Source organism: Barbus barbus, assembly GCF_936440315.1.
Source record: "Barbus barbus genome assembly, chromosome: 13".
Taxonomy (NCBI): domain Eukaryota; kingdom Metazoa; phylum Chordata; class Actinopteri; order Cypriniformes; family Cyprinidae; genus Barbus; species Barbus barbus.
Genome location: NC_136741.1, coordinates 25,934,157 through 25,952,703, shown reverse-complemented (window position 1 = coordinate 25,952,703; position 18,547 = coordinate 25,934,157). Strand labels below are relative to the sequence as shown.

Here is an 18,547-nt window from a genome sequence, read left to right as displayed (position 1 = left end):
GACAAAGCTGTTCTTATACCCTTTCGTATAAGATTAATTACATAAATTAAGTATAAAAATATCATGAATTTTGAAGTAAGATTTTTAAGATGTTTATTAAGACGTTTTTAAGGGTTATTCCATTCGACAAAACGTTTTTAAAATATGAATAATATTGATTACATATTAGGATTATATGTAAGTTTTATAATATATATGTATAATGTATGTATTTTTAAAGTAATTTTTATATCAATATAAATATTTATTTATTTTCACTTTAAACCTCGCAAAAATATCAAAAATACGTAATTTTCATTATAGAAAAGGTGTATTTATTTATTTTTTTATTTTTTTTAAATGAACTACTAAACCGGACAAAAAAGCTACAAGTCATGGACTCAGTTGTCCAGTACCCAATCCTCATCTTTCTTCGGCAGGCGTGCAGAACCACAGCCTTCGGCGCTAGGATCCAGAGGACAGGGCTTTGATTTCTCAACTAATTCCTCTGGCAAAACACGAAACGCTCATATGCACAACTTCCTGGATAGAGAAGCGGACCGCGCCGAATGTGATCGAAGCGACTGACTTTGTAGATGCCCGAGAGCGAGAGCCGCCGTGCAGAAGAGGAGCTGAACGAGCGTCTCAAAGTGCGTCCGGTTGGGATTAATTTGAGAATGTAAAGGACGCCACAGAGAGCAGAAGTGTGCGCGGGTTGTGGGCTGTCCGAAATGTCCCACGAAACAGGCACAAGATCTGTCGCCGGTCATTAAAATCGCCTCGATCACTTGTAATTATTTTGATTAGTCAAGTTAGCGTGTTTCCTTCATTGACGCTCAATTTGATCCGCCATTCCGTGTTGCTCTAATTGCGCATTTGGACATGTGGAGACTGCGAGGATCCTGGCGTGTGGGGATGTTGTGTTTGACTTTGTCAGCCCTTCTCATCCAACCCATCATCTGTCATCCCGGTAAGACGGGCCTTTGTGCTTAATATTTTAGGATATGAACGGTGATTGTGGGATATTTCTCTGCAAAAAGTTGTGTTGAATGAGCAGGTGCGTTCGTGTCGATCAGCATCACAGATCAGAAGGCGTTAAGAGTGATCGTGTGGGTTAAAGGCAAATATGTGCCTTGCAAAGCAAAAGGATCTTAACTGCAGATGCTATAATTCAGTATTTAAAAAGGTGCATATGATTCATGAAGGTCAGTTTCGCAGTCCTCTGCTTTGTGGCAGAAGTAAAGGCTAAAAGCAAGAGCTCGGATGGTCTCACGGACTTGATTGTTCCCAAGGTGATGTCATCCAGGCTGTGTGAAGGGTATCCAGAAACTTGTAGATTTGACTTCCAATTAGGAATTATTTAATGCATTTTTATGTAATTTATTTGTATTATTTTTTATTTTATATAACAATTTATTGTTTTATTTTTATTGTATTTATTTATAATTATTTTGTTTAGTACAAATGCAAATGCCAAATGAGCTTTATAAATAAAAAGCATGTATTCTATTATTTAGATTTTTTAAATAGAATTTTATTTTTTAATTTATGGCTTGTATCAGGCTGCAAGATTCACATTCAGAAATGATTCTCTTATCATTTGCGCATATGAAATTAATCTGAATTGTAGAAAAATGCTTATTTTATTAAGATGTTCCTCCAGCTTGTGAGCAGATGTACTGTAAAAGGTTTTAATTGTTACAAAAGCATCTTTATTTTCCATCCATTTAACCTGTCACAGTAATTTCTGTGATTTGAAATTTGGAACCATTTAGATTTTACTTCAGTTTAATTGCTGCCTTAAATTTAATTCAGTTTATTTGTTACCCTTAAATTCTTAATTTCCATTGGTTGGATATGTTTAAGAGTGATGGGAAAAAAGCATCTTAAACCAGTTGGTTTGCTGGTCTTATATGGTTTAAACTGGTCTCCCAACCTGGCCAAGCTAGTATTTAGCTGCCAGCTTGACCATCTGAAAAATACCAGCCAAAAGAACATCTTGACCAGATGGGAAGACTAGCTAAACCATCTTATGAACCCTTTGATCATACATAACTGTGATATTTAGTGTAAATCTGGTTTAATTACCATGGGTTTTCCTAACTATGGCCGTACCCACCCACCAAATTGAATGTTCTTATTAGTGGTTGACCAGTATCGCATTTGGTGCCCATTAATATGTGCTTTCCTAACCACGTCTGGTCATGTGATTTGAGAATATGACATTAATTGTGTGCATTATCATTATCATTATCGTCACATTACCATTGTACGGAATCATTATGAATCATGTCAGCAATTACAGCCAAGACATAGCAGTTCTCTTTAAGCTTCACATATGCCAAATTTCCCTTTTAGACTGTGGCTCATGAACACTCTTGACATCATGTGAGCTTAATGAGCATGGCTAAAAAAAAATCCAAGCAATAAGTCTGGCTGGAAATGTGGAACATGATAACAAATTGAGCAAACCAGACCTTTTCGCCACTGCCGAGGCGGCACTGAAATTAATAGAAATATAAGCTTGGAAATGTGTCGGGCCTTTATTACTCATAGATAATAGCCTGAGCAGATGAACATGGCGGACATCACAACTCCTGTTTCCTTTTCCTGTCTCAGCCCTCATTAGCTTTTATTTGAGTACAGACACTCACTTTTGTACACTGTCACAGATCCCGTGCCTGTATTTCTATCAGCTGTATCATATTTCTATAGCTGGCAGTGAGCCGAGATGGTCTCTATGTAGGACAATGGTTAAACTGCAAGTTTAGATAACTTCTATTGGTAACAGCCTGTTACATCAGCTTGCACAATGGTTTATGGGGAGAGGTTACATTTGACATCAAAATCAGAACAGATGTTTTATTCTTTTTGAAGCCAACCTGGCCACTGGGCATCGGCATTCAATGATAGAACTTTCTGACCCAATACTGTTCCCCATTGTCTTCCCCCGAGCTTCTCAGAAATGAAAGGGCACTTCATTATTTGGTTCAGGAAGGGCTGGGACTTCCGATTATATAATTCTTTTTGTTTTGGAATTCCATTTGAATTATATATTGTTTGTGTGGCTCTGAATTTTCTTACGTTGTGGAGACCAAATATATATGGCAGATTAAAACATAAACTCCTGGTCAAACGATTGCAATAATTATGAATTGTTTTGTTTTGTATTATTATTAAAATTTAAAATAACTGTTTTCTATTTTGATGTATTTTAAAATGTAATTTATTCCTGTAATGCAAAGCTGAATTTTCAGCAGCCATTACTCCAGTTTTCAGTGTCACATGATCCTTCAAAAAACATTTTAATATACTACTTTGCTGGTCAAGAAACATTTCTTCTTTATTGTTAATAATGATTTTTTTTTTTTTTTTGCTGCTTAATAATTTTGTGATACACTATCATTCCAAAGTTTGGGTTATGTAAGATAAAGCATGCACTCAATTGATCAAAAGTGACTGTAAAGACAATTATAATTTTACAAAACATTCATATTTCAGTTTATTTCCAATAAATGCTTTTTTTTTACTTTCTATTGATCAAGAAATCTTGAAAAAATGTACCATGCTTTCCACAAAAAAAATTCAATATTGATAATAATAACCACTATTAAAAATAGATCTCCAATCATATTTAAGCAGCAAATTAGCATATTAGAATGATTTCTGAAGGATCATTTGGCACTGAAGACTGGAGTAATGATACTGAAAATTCAGCTTTGCATCACAGGGAAACTAAAATAGAAAACAATTATTTTAAAAGATAATATTTCACAGTATTACTTGACATGTCCACAGTCAATCACAAGCCCCAGTTCACATCCGAGCAGGTTTTGTGTAAAATTGAATGCGCACCCTCGAGCTACTACCTGCTCCTGTGCTTTTGTAGATGTCTTTAAACTTATATCAAATGCATAGTTTAAACTTTTCATTTGTGTGTTCTTTCGTGCTTGCAAAAGAAGGTCAAAGATCTCCAAACCCTGTGGGGAGTATCTATCATCTCCTCTGGCCGACACCACAGGAAGCTTCTGCTTGACACCAGTATCCATCAAGGGCCTCTTGTCAAAAGACACTAGATTTTTAATGCTCTACCTTGCCCTTCAGTCTCTGTTGCCTCACTCTCCCCTAATGAGGAGTCCTTTCCTGTGTGATTGAAAGGCAGTCGGCGCAATAAAATCTGAAAAGAAGCCCTCTACTCCTCTGCCATTCTTATCCACCCATCACCAAAATCCTGACCTGCATACAAAGAGCCTGTAAAGCATTTAATTGAAAGCAGAGAGTAAAAAAATCAATACGCAGGAAGCATTAAATATAATGGGAAGCAGTGATCCAGATCCATATTTCATATCCACAGATGGGTGTGACTTTTATATATGTCACTTGCTCACTTTAGCATGCATTTTACAGTCTTTTTTAAACAGGATTGGAGTTTGACTGTGGGCAAGTGCTTTAATAGAGTGGTTTAAGGTTTTAGTTCCCTGGAAGATCACTCCTGTTGTAACACACATTTAGGCTAATAAAACGCTGGCATTTCGCCCCAACAAGATGCCTTAAGATGAGGATATGAAATGATTCTGCATCCTTTTGTGTCTTACTCTAGGATTCTGAGATGTGTGTGTGTGCTTGTTTCAACTTCGTCAGCAGTATGTTGTCAGCAGGGAGAAGATTCAGGAGGGACGTCTCCTTCCGTCTCGGGCCTTATTTTGCATAGTCATTTTTGTCATTTATTTCTGTTTGATCATGACCATGACATCTGGCATTGAAATCCAAACAATTCTAAAATGTCTACATGATTTATTCAACTTACTTGTAGGAATGTAAAATATTTTTTTGCAGATAAGTAGATAATTATTAAATATTACAGTATCAATTTATAAAGTTTGGGGTCATTGAGTAGGGTCCTATTAAATCCCTTTTATTTTTTTCCCAAATTCAATTTTTTTTCCTTTTTAATTTTTCTGGATTCCATTTTTTTCTGTTTTAATTTTTAATGGTTAACTAAATGTTATTTAATCACAAGCATGCCTAATTAATTGAAATCATGAAACTTACACAATTCAACAGCAATTAGAAGTTTAGCAAAAATTAAATTAAGTTTGATCATTTTAGTTATCAAATCATCTCTAATAAATGGATTTTATTAAATTGTTATTTATTTATTTATTTATTTCAGAAAATATTTATACTTCTATTTAAGAAATGAATATTTCTATTCAGCAAAGATGCATTAAATTGTTCAAAAGTGACCGCAAAGACTGAAAAAACTGTTAATTTAAATAATTACAGCCTTCACTGAGAAAAATTATTTTGTGGTGAAGTAAATGCTACATAAAAACAAATGTAATTTCTACATTAAATAATTTAGTTCAGGCAATAATTAAAACATTTAAGTAAATTCTATAATATTACTCCATTTAAGCTTGTAGAAATTAAAGTTTGAACTTATAAGTATAATTTACTTAGAATTGTTTGTTTACAAGGATTTTTTAAATTATGGTCCCGTTTTTCCCATCATGCACTGGGTCATGAATAATTAAATTGAATGTATTTACACTATTTTATGGTTTCTTTTGTTGTTAGGTTTACTAACTTACTGTTTTCTGACATCTGGAGTTCATTTTCTACTCAAAAATGACCCATTCCTACTCAAACACTATCCACTGATTGTCACCGTCATTGTGTATGGTGTACCAAGTATTGAGGTCTCTGTGTTAATTTGGGTAATAGTTATATTGAGTGAACATATTTAAAAAGGATGATAAGCTGCCTACTTGCTTACGTTTGCAAGTGAACCACGTTTTAATAGCATGTTATTTTCCAGTGCTACATTAAGTACATTTTATAGTGACTGAGTGAAATGTAGCAGTGCAGTAAGCAGACCAATAGTTGAAGATCTAAAATAAGTTAAAATGTTATTGTTTCTACTCAATTAATTATATTTTTAATATAAATAACTTTAAATGTTAAGTTAACACAACTTGAAATTACGTAGTAGATTATATCATATTGCATGTTTTAAGTAAAGAATGTTCATTTAACAAAAATTATCTTTGTTATTTTACTTAAAATAAACAGGTTGGGTTTACTTAAAAAGTATGATGCAAAAATGGTGCATATATATTTTAAGTAAATCGAACACATCAGTTTTACCAGTGTTGGTGAGAATCAGAGACTTACAAAAAAATCTTACCGACCCCAAACGTTTTTGTGCTGTATTTTGCATTCATACTTATTTGTGATTTATTTTTATTTTTTTTATATATATTGTACATTTGAAACATATTAGAATATACTCTTATTGACATTTACAGTAGGTTTTAAATATATTAACATAACTTGTTCTGCACCATTGAAAGATACTCCAATTGTGTAGGTAGTTGAAGTGCTAATTATGTGTGATTTTCACCTGCTGGATCATAAAAGCCCTTCAACTTGCACTGAAAGAGGAACTCTAGTGACCAGAATATCATAGAGACTTGCAGGTAGCTCTTTTTAGTTCTACTAATAAGTGGCCACCTAGCAACCACCCAGGACACCTTAGCAGTGGCATAGCAACACTTAAAAAGCACCTTAATATCATGGCGGCGAGTTCTTCAGTCTCATTTTCTGAAAATCAGAATCTTCCGGTGCATAAATCAGTGTAGTCTTGAAGACACGTCTTTTTAATGATTGCAGTATTGCGTTTTTGAAGATGTCCTGGATTTATCTAGTATCTTGGGTATTCTGTTATCTAAAGCACTATTGCAAATGTTATTTTAATTAGTCCTTTAAAAGAAGAGGAAATGTGAAATTGTGTAACCAGCTCCCTATTTGAGACTTTTTCTTGACTTCTTTAGAAGCTGAGTGAGTAGTCGCCCAGAGCAGATGAGGTATTTACATTTTTATTGAGGTGCAGAGGCACACAACTGGAGGGCAGGGATCGGGTCAGAGATTATTTAGCCACAAGCTCTCTATGAGTCTTTTATCATATGTTTCCAATTGCCACATGCTGATCTTTGGATCTTCTGTGTGGTTGATGAAGGGCCTTGACCTGCCGCATCCTCATATCGATTCCAAGCCGACTGTCCAATCACCCACACCAATGACACTGTGAACCACGTTAAAAAGGCTTAGGATGTTTGGAATGAAAGACTGTTTGGTTCTGCTGGTTCACAGGCGCTTTTGATGATACTGTTGCACATGATGCTGTTGCACTGTTGCTGCTTAGCTGGAAGGCGGTCTCCGATATATCTTTTATGTGCATGATACTTGTATAGTATCTAATTACATGTATATTCAGTTCTGTGCAGACATATTAAAGCGATATGCGGCTATGAGTTAATAGCTATGTTTTATAAGCCCTGAAATATCCACAGATAACAATCTGATGGCAGTAATTGGATGTCAGTTCATGTAGCCTTTCACAAATGATTTTGCTAATTATACCTTATTTTAAGAGAGAGGTTATATTATCTTAATATAATGATTGATTTGTGCCCTTAATAGCCTGACAGCTTCTGAAGCCTTGGAGTGGATATTTTTCTCTCTCTCTCACACACATTCACTTTGTCCTTCTTTTTTGCTTCTCACTCACTCTCTTTCTTGACCTTAATACTGTTGAGATATAGAAGTACGAGAGAGTTATCGCACCCCTCGACTTGTTGCAAGTCCATTCAAAATGCTCAGAGAAGTGGTAATTTTCTTCTCTCAGATGTATTACAGATAGTGCTGAGGTGGATGGACATGTGCACACACAGACACACACACACACACAGAGACACACACTTTTCTTTAAAGTGCCCTGCCTGTTAACATCCACAAAAAATAAAAGCCATGAAGTGAAAAATGGGGGAAAACGTGTATAAGCAGTCCACCCTTTGTTTTGTTTTTTACAGTTAGTGATTTTTTAGATCAGGCACATCATGCGATTTAAGAGCCGCATGTTGGGTACCCTTTAAATTTGATTAAGAGAGTTTAGAAAACAAATTACAAGATTACAGCTTCTCTAAGGGGATAAACACGCATTCAGTCTCAACAAGCATCACATTGCTATTCTATTGACATTTTTCTATTGACATTTTTTCTGTTGACGTTTTTTGTAAAAGCAACAAACCACAAAGAATAAGTTTAAAAATGGCAGAACAAATAAAATACTTAACCTGTGTTTTCTCCGAGCGATTAATTAATGAACTTTTTTGTGATTCTGTCTATTTATAGAGAACAGCCAATCATAGAGAAGGGAAGGAATGAGAAAATGATGAGTCTGACACTAGATCATTGTTTTGGTCATTTTAATATTGTGTAATTTATCTAATTGTGTAGTTAGATAAATTAGTTAAATGTGAGCTACAGAAGATTTCTCTGGGTAAAAGTGAACCCAAAATTGCATTGAACAAGTACATGAAATAAGTGTTCTTGTCTTAACCTATTTTAATAATTAGACAAACAATTTATATTTTGACCACTCAGGCCTATTTTGCTGAAAATTTTACGTTTACGTCATTTTGTCCTTGCACGTTTAATGTCAATCTCTGTAATTTCCTTCAGATTTTATGTTTTAACCATAGGCGGTGATAGAGAGGCCTGCAGTGTACTTCATTGAAGGAATAGTTCACCCCCAAAAAATAAATAAATAAATTCTGTCATCATTTACATCATTTTCACATAAAACAAGAGATTTTGAGAAATGTGGATACCCAGACAGTTGTTGGTGCCCATTGACTTCCAATGGAGAAAAAAAAAAAAAAAAGTCTAAAGTGTTGCTTTTTTAGTAAGAAAAATCATTTAAATTTGTACATGAAAGTAATTTTTTCTTATGAATATCTCAGATGTTTTAAAGTAACCTTTTGAACTCTTAAAAACTGAGATCAGTAGATTTTCAGACCCTTTATGGTTCTGTGATTATGATTGTCCTTCTAAAGGTTGTTACACTTTCATCCAATTGCTTGATAATTAAAAGCGAAAATGTGTTTGCCCTTTCCTCAAACCTATAACATATGATTAATCCAGCTAATGGATTTTCCCAAGCTTTTGATAGACTCAGTCAGCTGAGCATTCAGCTACTATAGCTGGTAAATCCTTAGTGTTAGCTTTGGCAGCTTTAGTGATGGCTACTGGTCTAAGAGACTCCGTCTATAGGGATCTTAATTACTCCGTAATTATCTCTCACACCGGGTAGATGTTAAGGCATTCTCTGCTCTTAATAGCCTCAATGGAATTTTACATTATGCAGTCTACTTTGCCATTTTCATTATATTCATGAATGATCACGTAATACTCCAGCGGAACCCAATGGAGGACTCTATAAAACGGAGCTTTCTCGTTCCGCGGCGGCTGTTTAACCGTTGGCTTTTCCATGCAGGAAGTTGTACTGTACTGCTGTTTAAAATAGGTCAGTCTTCTTACTAAACAATGAAACAATAGACCATCACTTGTTCCATAAATACAGGATAAAGCCAGGATGTCAGTGGTTTGCAAACACAATGTGGGCTGGCTTGCTTTGACTCCGGACTCATGGAGCGGGTCCACCTTGTAAAGCCTTTTGCTTTAATGCTATAGATGGGATCTTTTCTTCCTTTTGGGCATTGATTTATCCTCATTGATTGAATGAATGAGGATAAATGTTTAGTACTTACATGTGAGATGTTAGTGATTAAATTACTATAGGCCTTCTCTGTAAACGCTGAGGCAGAGGCGTTTACAGAGAAGGCCTATAGTAATTTAATCCCATTCCCCCTCTTCTTTTTTGTTTTGCTACTTGGCAACTCAAATCACATGCTTTTTTGAGAACGTGCTATTATTGTATTTATAAGTCATCAGATTTATCTTTTTCATCTGGCTGACAAACAAACAAGTAAAACACTACTATAGACTTACTTATTATATTTTTCACTCATATTTTCAGTATGTCTTTCACTTTCCTTCATTTGTTTTACAAAAAATAAAATAAAAATTATAACACTGACACAAGGCATTCAGCCATATCTTGGTAATCAGAATATCATTTAGACTTTTGTTTGAGCTTTTTTGAATTGGGGTGATTATAAACTCTCTAGCAACCACCTAGCAACACCTTAGCAACAACCTACCAACCATTCATAATAGCCTAGAAACCACAAACTTCCTCGAAACCACTGATAATCCCTTACCAATGGTTTTGCATACTGTAGGCCTATAATTTATTTATTTATTTTATTAATGCTTAGAACTTTGGTAATCAGTCAGAGTTTGTGACCCTGGACCACAAAACCAGTCATAAGGGTCAAATTTTCAAAATTGAGATTTATACATCATCTGAAAGCTGAATAAATACGCTTTCCATTGATGTATGGTTTGTTAGGATCAGACAATATTTATCCGAGATACAACTATTTGTAATCTGAGGGTGCAAAAAAAAAATCAAAATATTGAGAAAATCGCCATTGATATTACATATCAAAAATTAAGTTTTGATATATTTACAGTAGGACATTTGCAAAATATCTTCATGGAACATGGTCTTTACTTAATGTCCTAATGATTTTTGGCATAAAAGAAAAATCTATAATTTTGACCATGTATTTTTGGCTATTGCTACAAATATACCCCAGGGACTTAACACTGCCTAGCAACATCCTAGCAACCAATTGTAATTCCTTATCAATGCCATAGAAACCTCTCGGAACTCTGTATTTGCATTTAATTTGCATAATCATTATATTCTTCTCTAAGATATTTTCAATGTTTTTCACTCTCTTAAATTTTGATAATTTTATTTTTCTTTTTTTTCCTGGCAGACAGAAATGCACGCAAACCCCCCATAGACTTACATAGACAGAGGGCCTTTAGCCATATCTAGGGACCACAATATCATACAGTCTTTGGAGTGGACTCTTGATTTTGAAACAATAAGACAAAATCTAGACTAGATTCTAGACTCTTGTATAATACCTGTTTATATTAGAGACCTGTTTATATTAGAGAGTGTGCGATATTTAGTATTTTTAAAACTATGCTTAAAGTATGGCTTAAAGAAAATCAAATATGTGATCATTGACTTGATTTTTTTATTTAATGGAGTATGATGTGATATTGTATGTGTTGTATGTATTGTATTCTTTGTGACTGAATATTGTAATTTTGTAACAACATCCTGCCCAGGGACGGCAGATGCATTTATAGCTAACTCTGGCACAACACTTCTGTTGTGCATGGTCCCTGTATAAATAAATGAAATAAACTAAAATAAATTGCTTAATAGAGTAATAGCAAATAGAGTAAAAGTTGTTAGAGACTGTGGTGAGGTTTTACATTTAGTCATTTAGCAGACACTTTTATCCAAAGCAACTTTCAAATGAGGACAAGGGAAGCAATCAAAATCAACAAAAAAGCAATATGCAAGTGCTATAACAAGTCTCAGTTAGCATAATGCAGTACATGTACTAAGGTTTTTTATTTCTTAAAGTAAGTTTTGCATGCGCAAGCACCATTTTACTTTTTGTTCTAAAGCCTAGTTTTGTTTGTACTTTTTAATGATGACAGTGTTCGGTGATAGGAACAGAGTAGTCTAATTATAAGAAATATGCACATTGTAGATTACTTATACTTATATTTTACTTAACTTATACACTCCACTATTGCCATACAAAGCTTTCAACCACAGTTTAGTAATTAGGATCTTCCCATTTTAGCGATTTCACAGTTTGTAAGCTGGTTTCACACACAATGACACATAATCTTGGGTCAGCTCTTTAACCTGACATCTCTTTTTAGATGATCTCCACTGGGTCAACAGGCAAATGTAAACACTAACCGCAAAAATAGATTATGAAGCCAGAGCGGGAAGCAGAGGCCCAGTTAAATATAACTCAAGAGAGCTTCACAGTTAGCTCTGGATTCTGCATTTGAAAAGCCTCTGTAACGAAAGTAGATTGTTTCTTTGTGGACACAGAAAAATCACTCATATGCCGAATCATTTATCAAAGGATTGTCTGCACTAACCAAACCACCGACGGAGGTTTATCGCTCGCGTTTATATCTTCATGCACGTCAGGTGCTTTAGGTAGGAGGGAGGAGCCGTGCATCCATTATGCTTTCCTGACCTTTTCCGCTTTTAGGTCTGTGCGTGCCATGTTTGCCCTTTGAGGACTTGCTTTGGAACACAGTGTAAATGTCCGCTGTGCCATTTAAGGATGTTTGTGCCACGGATTTAGAGCTTTCAGTAAAGGTCGACAAAGAGAGGTATTGTTAAGGAAGTTGAGAAGTGCAGATGATAGACTCACCTGCCGTGACCCGCGTGTTGAATTTGGACGTGCCTGGACCCTGAAATGCAGCCCACTCTTGTTGATTTACTCTTTCCCTATCCATCCGTGCATTCATATGTTGTTTAGAGCGCAGTATTTTTATCCTGCTTTTATTAGTGCATTCATATTTCCTTTTTCACTCTTTTAAAGCCTCTTAAAATTGATTGCACTTGAAAGCACATAATTGTACTGAAAGTCCATTATAAATTGATGTGTTTCAAAGAAACAGTTCACCAAAAAAATTTAATTTGCTGAAAATGTACGTGCTCTCAGGGCATCCAAGATGTAGATGAGTTTGTTTCTTCATCGGAAGAGAAATTTGCATTACATCACTTGCTCATAAATGGATGAGTGAATGCAGTGAATGGGTGCCGTCAGAGTTTAAACAGCTGTTAAAAACCATCACAATAATCCACAAGTAATCCATATGACTCCTGTCCATCAGTTAACATTTTGTGAAGTGAAATGAAAAGCTGTGTTGTTTTTAATCTTTAAACCATCGCTTTCAGCTAAAATACAAGTCTTCTATCCATAATATTTCTTTCTCCAGTGAAAAAGTCATATTATCTGAATCAGGATAGAAATATGCACAGATCTAGCGGTTTACTAGCAAAAACAGTTCAAAACAATTCTGTTATGTTGGTGAATTTTGATTTGAGAGCACAATGTGGATGGACTTTTTCACTGGAGGAAGTGTTATTATGCATTATGGACTGGTATTTTTGCCAAAAGTTACAAATGTTTTGATAGATTAGTTTCTTACAAACACAATTTTTCACTTCACGAGATGTGAATTGATGGGCTGGAGTGGATTACTTGTGTATTATTGTGATGTTTATTGATATTGATCTGTTTGGACTCTCATTCTGATGGCACCCATTCACTGCAGAGGATCCATTGGTGAACAAGTGATGTAGTGATACATTTCTCCAAACCTGTTCTGATTAAGAAACAAACTCATCTTGGATAACCTGAGGGTGAGTACATTTTCAGCAAATTGTATTTTTTAGATGAACTATTCTTTTAAAACACATCAATTACACAGCCCACTTTATGTAATTATAAACTTATGAACAAATGACACAACTAATTTTTGTATTATACAAGTGGTCAGCAATGATAAACAAACCCTTGCTTCTCTGTGTTTGATGCTAAATCATGTGAACAGTTTGTTTCCATTAGGGTGATGTAAAGGTTGCATGATTTGCTGTAGTTATTATAGCAACTATTCAAAACTACGCAGCCTGATTAAAAAATTATTGACATGAATTATCACTTAGCCACCGCAAAACATTATGGTTGATGAGAACCGTGTCGCGACATTTTAGCGTGTCTTTACTTAAACCATGTTTATTTGTCAAAAAAAGGGCCATAGTGGGTGTTTCGGCTTAATTAAACCTCTGAGTTCTCATGTTAAATTGTGACGTCTATTTTCAGCACGCCTAGTGGGAGTATGGGTTGTTTATGTATTATGCTGAGAGGTCCACTGAGAAGCTTATGTGAGCATGGTAACAGTAGCTTTATATAATAAACGTGGAATAAACGCACTAAATAAACACACTCAACAATAAACGTGGAACACACAACTATAATACTTTATCCATTCACCACACTCACTTATTTTGTTTTTTTCATTTCTAATTTGCACATACTTGACCTGTACATGCATAGTTGTCTATATTATATATTGTGTTTTTGCTGCTTTGTACATTGCATATTTGTATATTATTCTTTTATTTTCTGTGTCCTGTCCTGTTGCTGTCTTTCTGTTGCACTGTGGAGCTTCTGTCACTACAACAAATTCCTTGTATGTGTAAACATACTTGGCCAATAAAGCTCATTCTTACTACTTTTTATTCAGCAAGGATGCATTAAAATTATCAGAAGTAACTGTAAAGACATTTATAATGGTACAAATTATTTATATTTCAAATAAATCCTTTTCCTTTTAAAGAGGTCATATGATGCTTTTTTAAAGACCCCTTTAACTTTCTATGCATCACAAAATCCTGATTTCTAAAGGATCGAGAGACTGAAGACTGGAGAATTGGCTGCTGAAAATTCAGCTTTGCATCACATGAATAAATTGCATTTTAAAATGTATTTAAACAGAAACCAGTTATTTTAAATTGTAAAAATATTTCAGAATATTACTATTTTTACTATAGTTTTTGTCAAAAAAATGCAGTAGCAAAGGAGACAAAAAATGGTACTGACCCCAATATTTTAGATGGCATACATTACATTGATTGTGACACAGACAATGATAATATCTCATATTATGCATCTTGTAGAAAATAAGTGTTCTGTTATTTTTCTGATTTTTGCTTGGCAAACAAAAAACTTGCATTGAAGGGGATTCGAGGTGCATCTAATGATCAGAATATCATAGACGCTTGAGGTTGGGCCTTTTTGACCTTTTCCAGTAAACAACCTCTTAAACACCTTAGAAACTACATAGCGAGTTTCAGCGAGCTTTCTTCAAAAAATATAAAACTTATAGTTAAGCTGTGCTGCCCACTTCATCAAGCAAACTGCACTTTTTTTTCTCGTTATCATACTTATTTAGAGAGCTACCATCTTTTTTTTTTTTTGTATGTATGTACAAAAAATATTTATACATGACAGGTGAAATAAATTTTGAATCAAAGGAGTCATCCATGTCTAAAAATATATATCATACAAGCATAAAAATAAGAAGTATCTTCTACTCGCCAAAAATCCAGTAAAACAAACAGTAATATTGTGAAATAGTTTACAGTTGAAAATCATCTGAATTTTGAGCAGCCATTATCCAGTCTTCGCTGTCACATAGTGCTTCAGAAATTATTTTAATATGCCGATTTGGTGCTCAAGAAGCTTTTCTAAATATTTTTACACATTTTCTGCTTAATATGTTTGTGAAAACTGTGATGCTTGTTTTTTTTCAGGATTATTTGATGAAAAGATAATGTAACAATTTTGTAATAACACAAAAGTCTTTAAAGCAAAGCATGCCATTTTCGATCTATTTAATGCATCTTTGTTGAATAAAAGTGTTAATTTGTTTAAAAAAAATTTTTTTTTAAATGGCATTCAATGTTCACATTTAAAAAGTGTTCACAATGATTTAACATCCTGAGAGTTCTTTGCTTTGACCATTTTTTTGTTATTTTTTTTTTTTACCTGTCATCAAGAAATTTGGCACCAAGGTGAGCAAATGATAAAATGTTCATTTTTCAAGTGAACTACAGCTTTAACAAACCATTCCCTGATGTATAGTGCAACACATCTCGTGCACACATGTTGTGAGCACTTAAACAGAGCACCATGTCAGGCAGTCATCAGATCTCAAAACCAAAGTGCAATTCCTCATTTTATCTCACTTCAAAGTGTCTTAAAGTGACTCAGTCTCCGGGGGTGCAGACACCCTGGCGCTGCTACTCTTGCATAAACAGATTTTCCAATCCTTCGCTGTGCTCTTGCCCTCACTTGCATCATTACTTTGGAGATTAATTAGTGGCTGCACTAAGTCGATTCCCTCCATTGCAGCAATTACGTCCACTCTTATTGGTTAGTAAGCAATTAGAACTGCTCCCATTGGTTAGCGACCTGTCTGGGTCTGTTTATTGTTTAATCCCTGATGGACAGCAACAGACTACGTAGAGCGTTGTACTAGCATGGCAGACAATTAGCATCTGTGAAAGTTATCAGAAAGCATTCAAAGGTTATGAATAGGGTTCACTAACCTGTAATGATTTTCCTATCGCTCCTTACAAAGGGTAAACATTAGGTTGCGACCTAAAATAAAGGACTCGATACATTAGTGCTTATGCAAGGCTTGTTTGAAGTCTTCTCCCGTGGGCTTTTAAAACAGTAGCTACTAGGGGTGGGACAATAAATCGATATGGCGATATATTGCGATTCTTCTCCATGCGATATGAGAATCGATATCTGGCGCCAAATATCGATATTTTCATTAATACAATAAGGCGCTCTAAATAGATTTCCCTGCTTCCAGCGTCTAAAAATGCGTGGAAATCGCGGCCGCGCCATTTCCACCTTCTTTCCAAAGCACTCTGAGCAACCATGAACCACGTTCTCTATGAAGATGGTGAAGCACGAGGAACCGAAGTATAAACAGATTTCCAGCCACTGTATTAGCTCTACTGCTATATTTTATGTTTATGGAGATGAGAACTAAAAAATCTGCCCCAGAAGTGCCAGAACAGCTATCAGCGTGGACCATAGGCACCGATCATGTTTCAAATGAGCGCATATTCAGTCCGTGAGTAGCCTCTCTGCTCGAATCGCAGGTGGATTTCCCTCACTATATGTGTTAGAGAGAGCACTGCCAGCGCGTCCAGTTTTCCTTTCTCTCTCAGATATTACAAGTGCGTGTTATGCAGTATGAGGGCAGGGGGCACCCGACTGGTAGAAACATAAATCTGCACCTATGGCATGGACGGTGAAAAAAAACCTTGTCAGAGCCGTCATGTAGCGCAGAAGTATGTGTGCTTGTCGCGCATCTACATTTGAAATAATGAACCTGAGCGCCCAAAAGACGCGATGCGAACGGCAATTTTTTCCCTGCATGCTATATGTGCAGGGCACCGTTTTTATAATGAGAGGAGAGGAAAGTTGATAAGCAGTTAAATGTGTTGGTTTACACACAGAGAAAAGTGTAAGCTTTTAAGAAGTCCAAGAATAAAATGATTAATTTACTTAACATGTTAAAATTGATTTACAGAACTTTTTTTTGCTGTTTTCTAACAGTTTGGACTCGAATAAAGAAAGAAAACTTGCACTTAACCTTTTCACAGGCATTTTGTTTTCATAGTTAGACAGATATCGTGATGTGTCATTATATGATTGTCTAGCACTATATAGATTATCGCAGAATCGCTGTATTGGGATATTATCGTTATCGTGAACCATGTATCATGATTATATCGTATCGTGAGGTACCCTGCGATTCCCACCCTAGTACCTACCAGCCAGCAGGCGCCACATCAGCAAACCAGTCCTCTGAGGGAATATGTTTGCATGTCTGCCATTTGACGTGGTAAGGAGATCACGAATAAAGTAAATGAAGGATGGCTTGCTAAAGGTGAGCTGTGTGTGTGTGTGCCTGTAGCTGGCTTGTTGTTATGAGGCAGGAGGGATACAAGAGACAGGCAATATGTGTGCTGGCAGATTGTGATGCCAGGTGCATTTACGCAGTTCAGTGCAGCTAAACATGACATTAAAGAGGAACTGCTGCCTCTGAACTCACAAACATCAACATAACAGGTAGCCTGGGCAACCTACACACGGGTAAACACGTATACGCAAGGACACGCAGGTGTTGGCAGATGTTAAGTGTCCTCTAACACACAACTATATGTTACATCTACCATGTTTAACAATGTCGTTTACAGATGAACTAACATGCTTAAGTAAAATGTGCTTAATTTTTATAAAATTTAAAATAAATTTTGTTAAATAAGTTTTATTCAAAATACAATTTAATTTTGTATGCGGTTTAATTCATTACAAATAAATCAAATTGACTACATTAGATTACATCGACACAAGTACAGAAATTTTCTTAAAATCAAGACTTGCAATAACTGCACAATTTCATGTATATTTACTCTCATTTTTTATGCAGTGAACCATTACTGATATACTTATAAATGCACTAAACCACTAGTCTCTCCCTGACATATGATCTGCCATTTGGTTAAAAAATGCAGGAAAAACACCGCTCTCTAAAGCGGAGCGTGAAAAGTGTTGTTGAGAGTTTCTCTAATTGTCTTGAATAGACATATGAAGCTTCTCAGCAGGAAGCTTTGAAACACACAGAGCAAGATAAGCAGGGTCTTTACAAAGCCAAAGGGAGAATAGCAGGGTATGCCAGACACAGCTGAGAAAATGTGTACTTTTAAGGTACTGCTGCTTGAAATATTAATCTGGAGGAGAAATCCTATCCTACACACCCCAGCATGCATCTTTCTGATGCACACCAGGAAGCATTGATTACATCCCATCATCCCTATCAGTCCCTGGTACAGTGAACTCTGCTCGTTTCATCTTAAGAAAGCCAACTTAAAATTTTAAGGCAACCAGCTTCAGCAGATTTTTGAGTTTCCTCAACTTGTTGTTTTAAGTTTATACAACAAAAAGTTGAGAATCTCCTACAAAAATAAGATGAGAGAACTCAAAAATCTGCTGAAGCTGGTTGCCTTAATTTTAAGTTGGCTGAACATTTTATTTATTTATTTTTTTTACAGTGCACTCGGACAGTTAGGTTCTATTACAAGATGTCTTGTTTTGACATAATTTGT

At 35.3% G+C, this 18,547-nt stretch overlaps 1 protein-coding gene across 1 annotated transcript in view; it reads left to right on the top strand.

Moving 5' to 3' along the window:
- Window positions 1–508: 508 nt before the first annotated feature.
- The window catches only part of LOC306878631 (receptor-type tyrosine-protein phosphatase gamma-like), an 80,274-nt gene continuing 62,235 nt past the window's right edge, over window positions 509–18,547 (top strand). Inside the window, exon 1 of the mRNA XM_079431078.1 lies at window positions 509–949. Within this exon, the coding sequence (XP_079287204.1) occupies window positions 862–949 (88 nt within the window). The 5' untranslated portion in view covers window positions 509–861. The remainder of the gene's footprint in view (window positions 950–18,547) is intronic.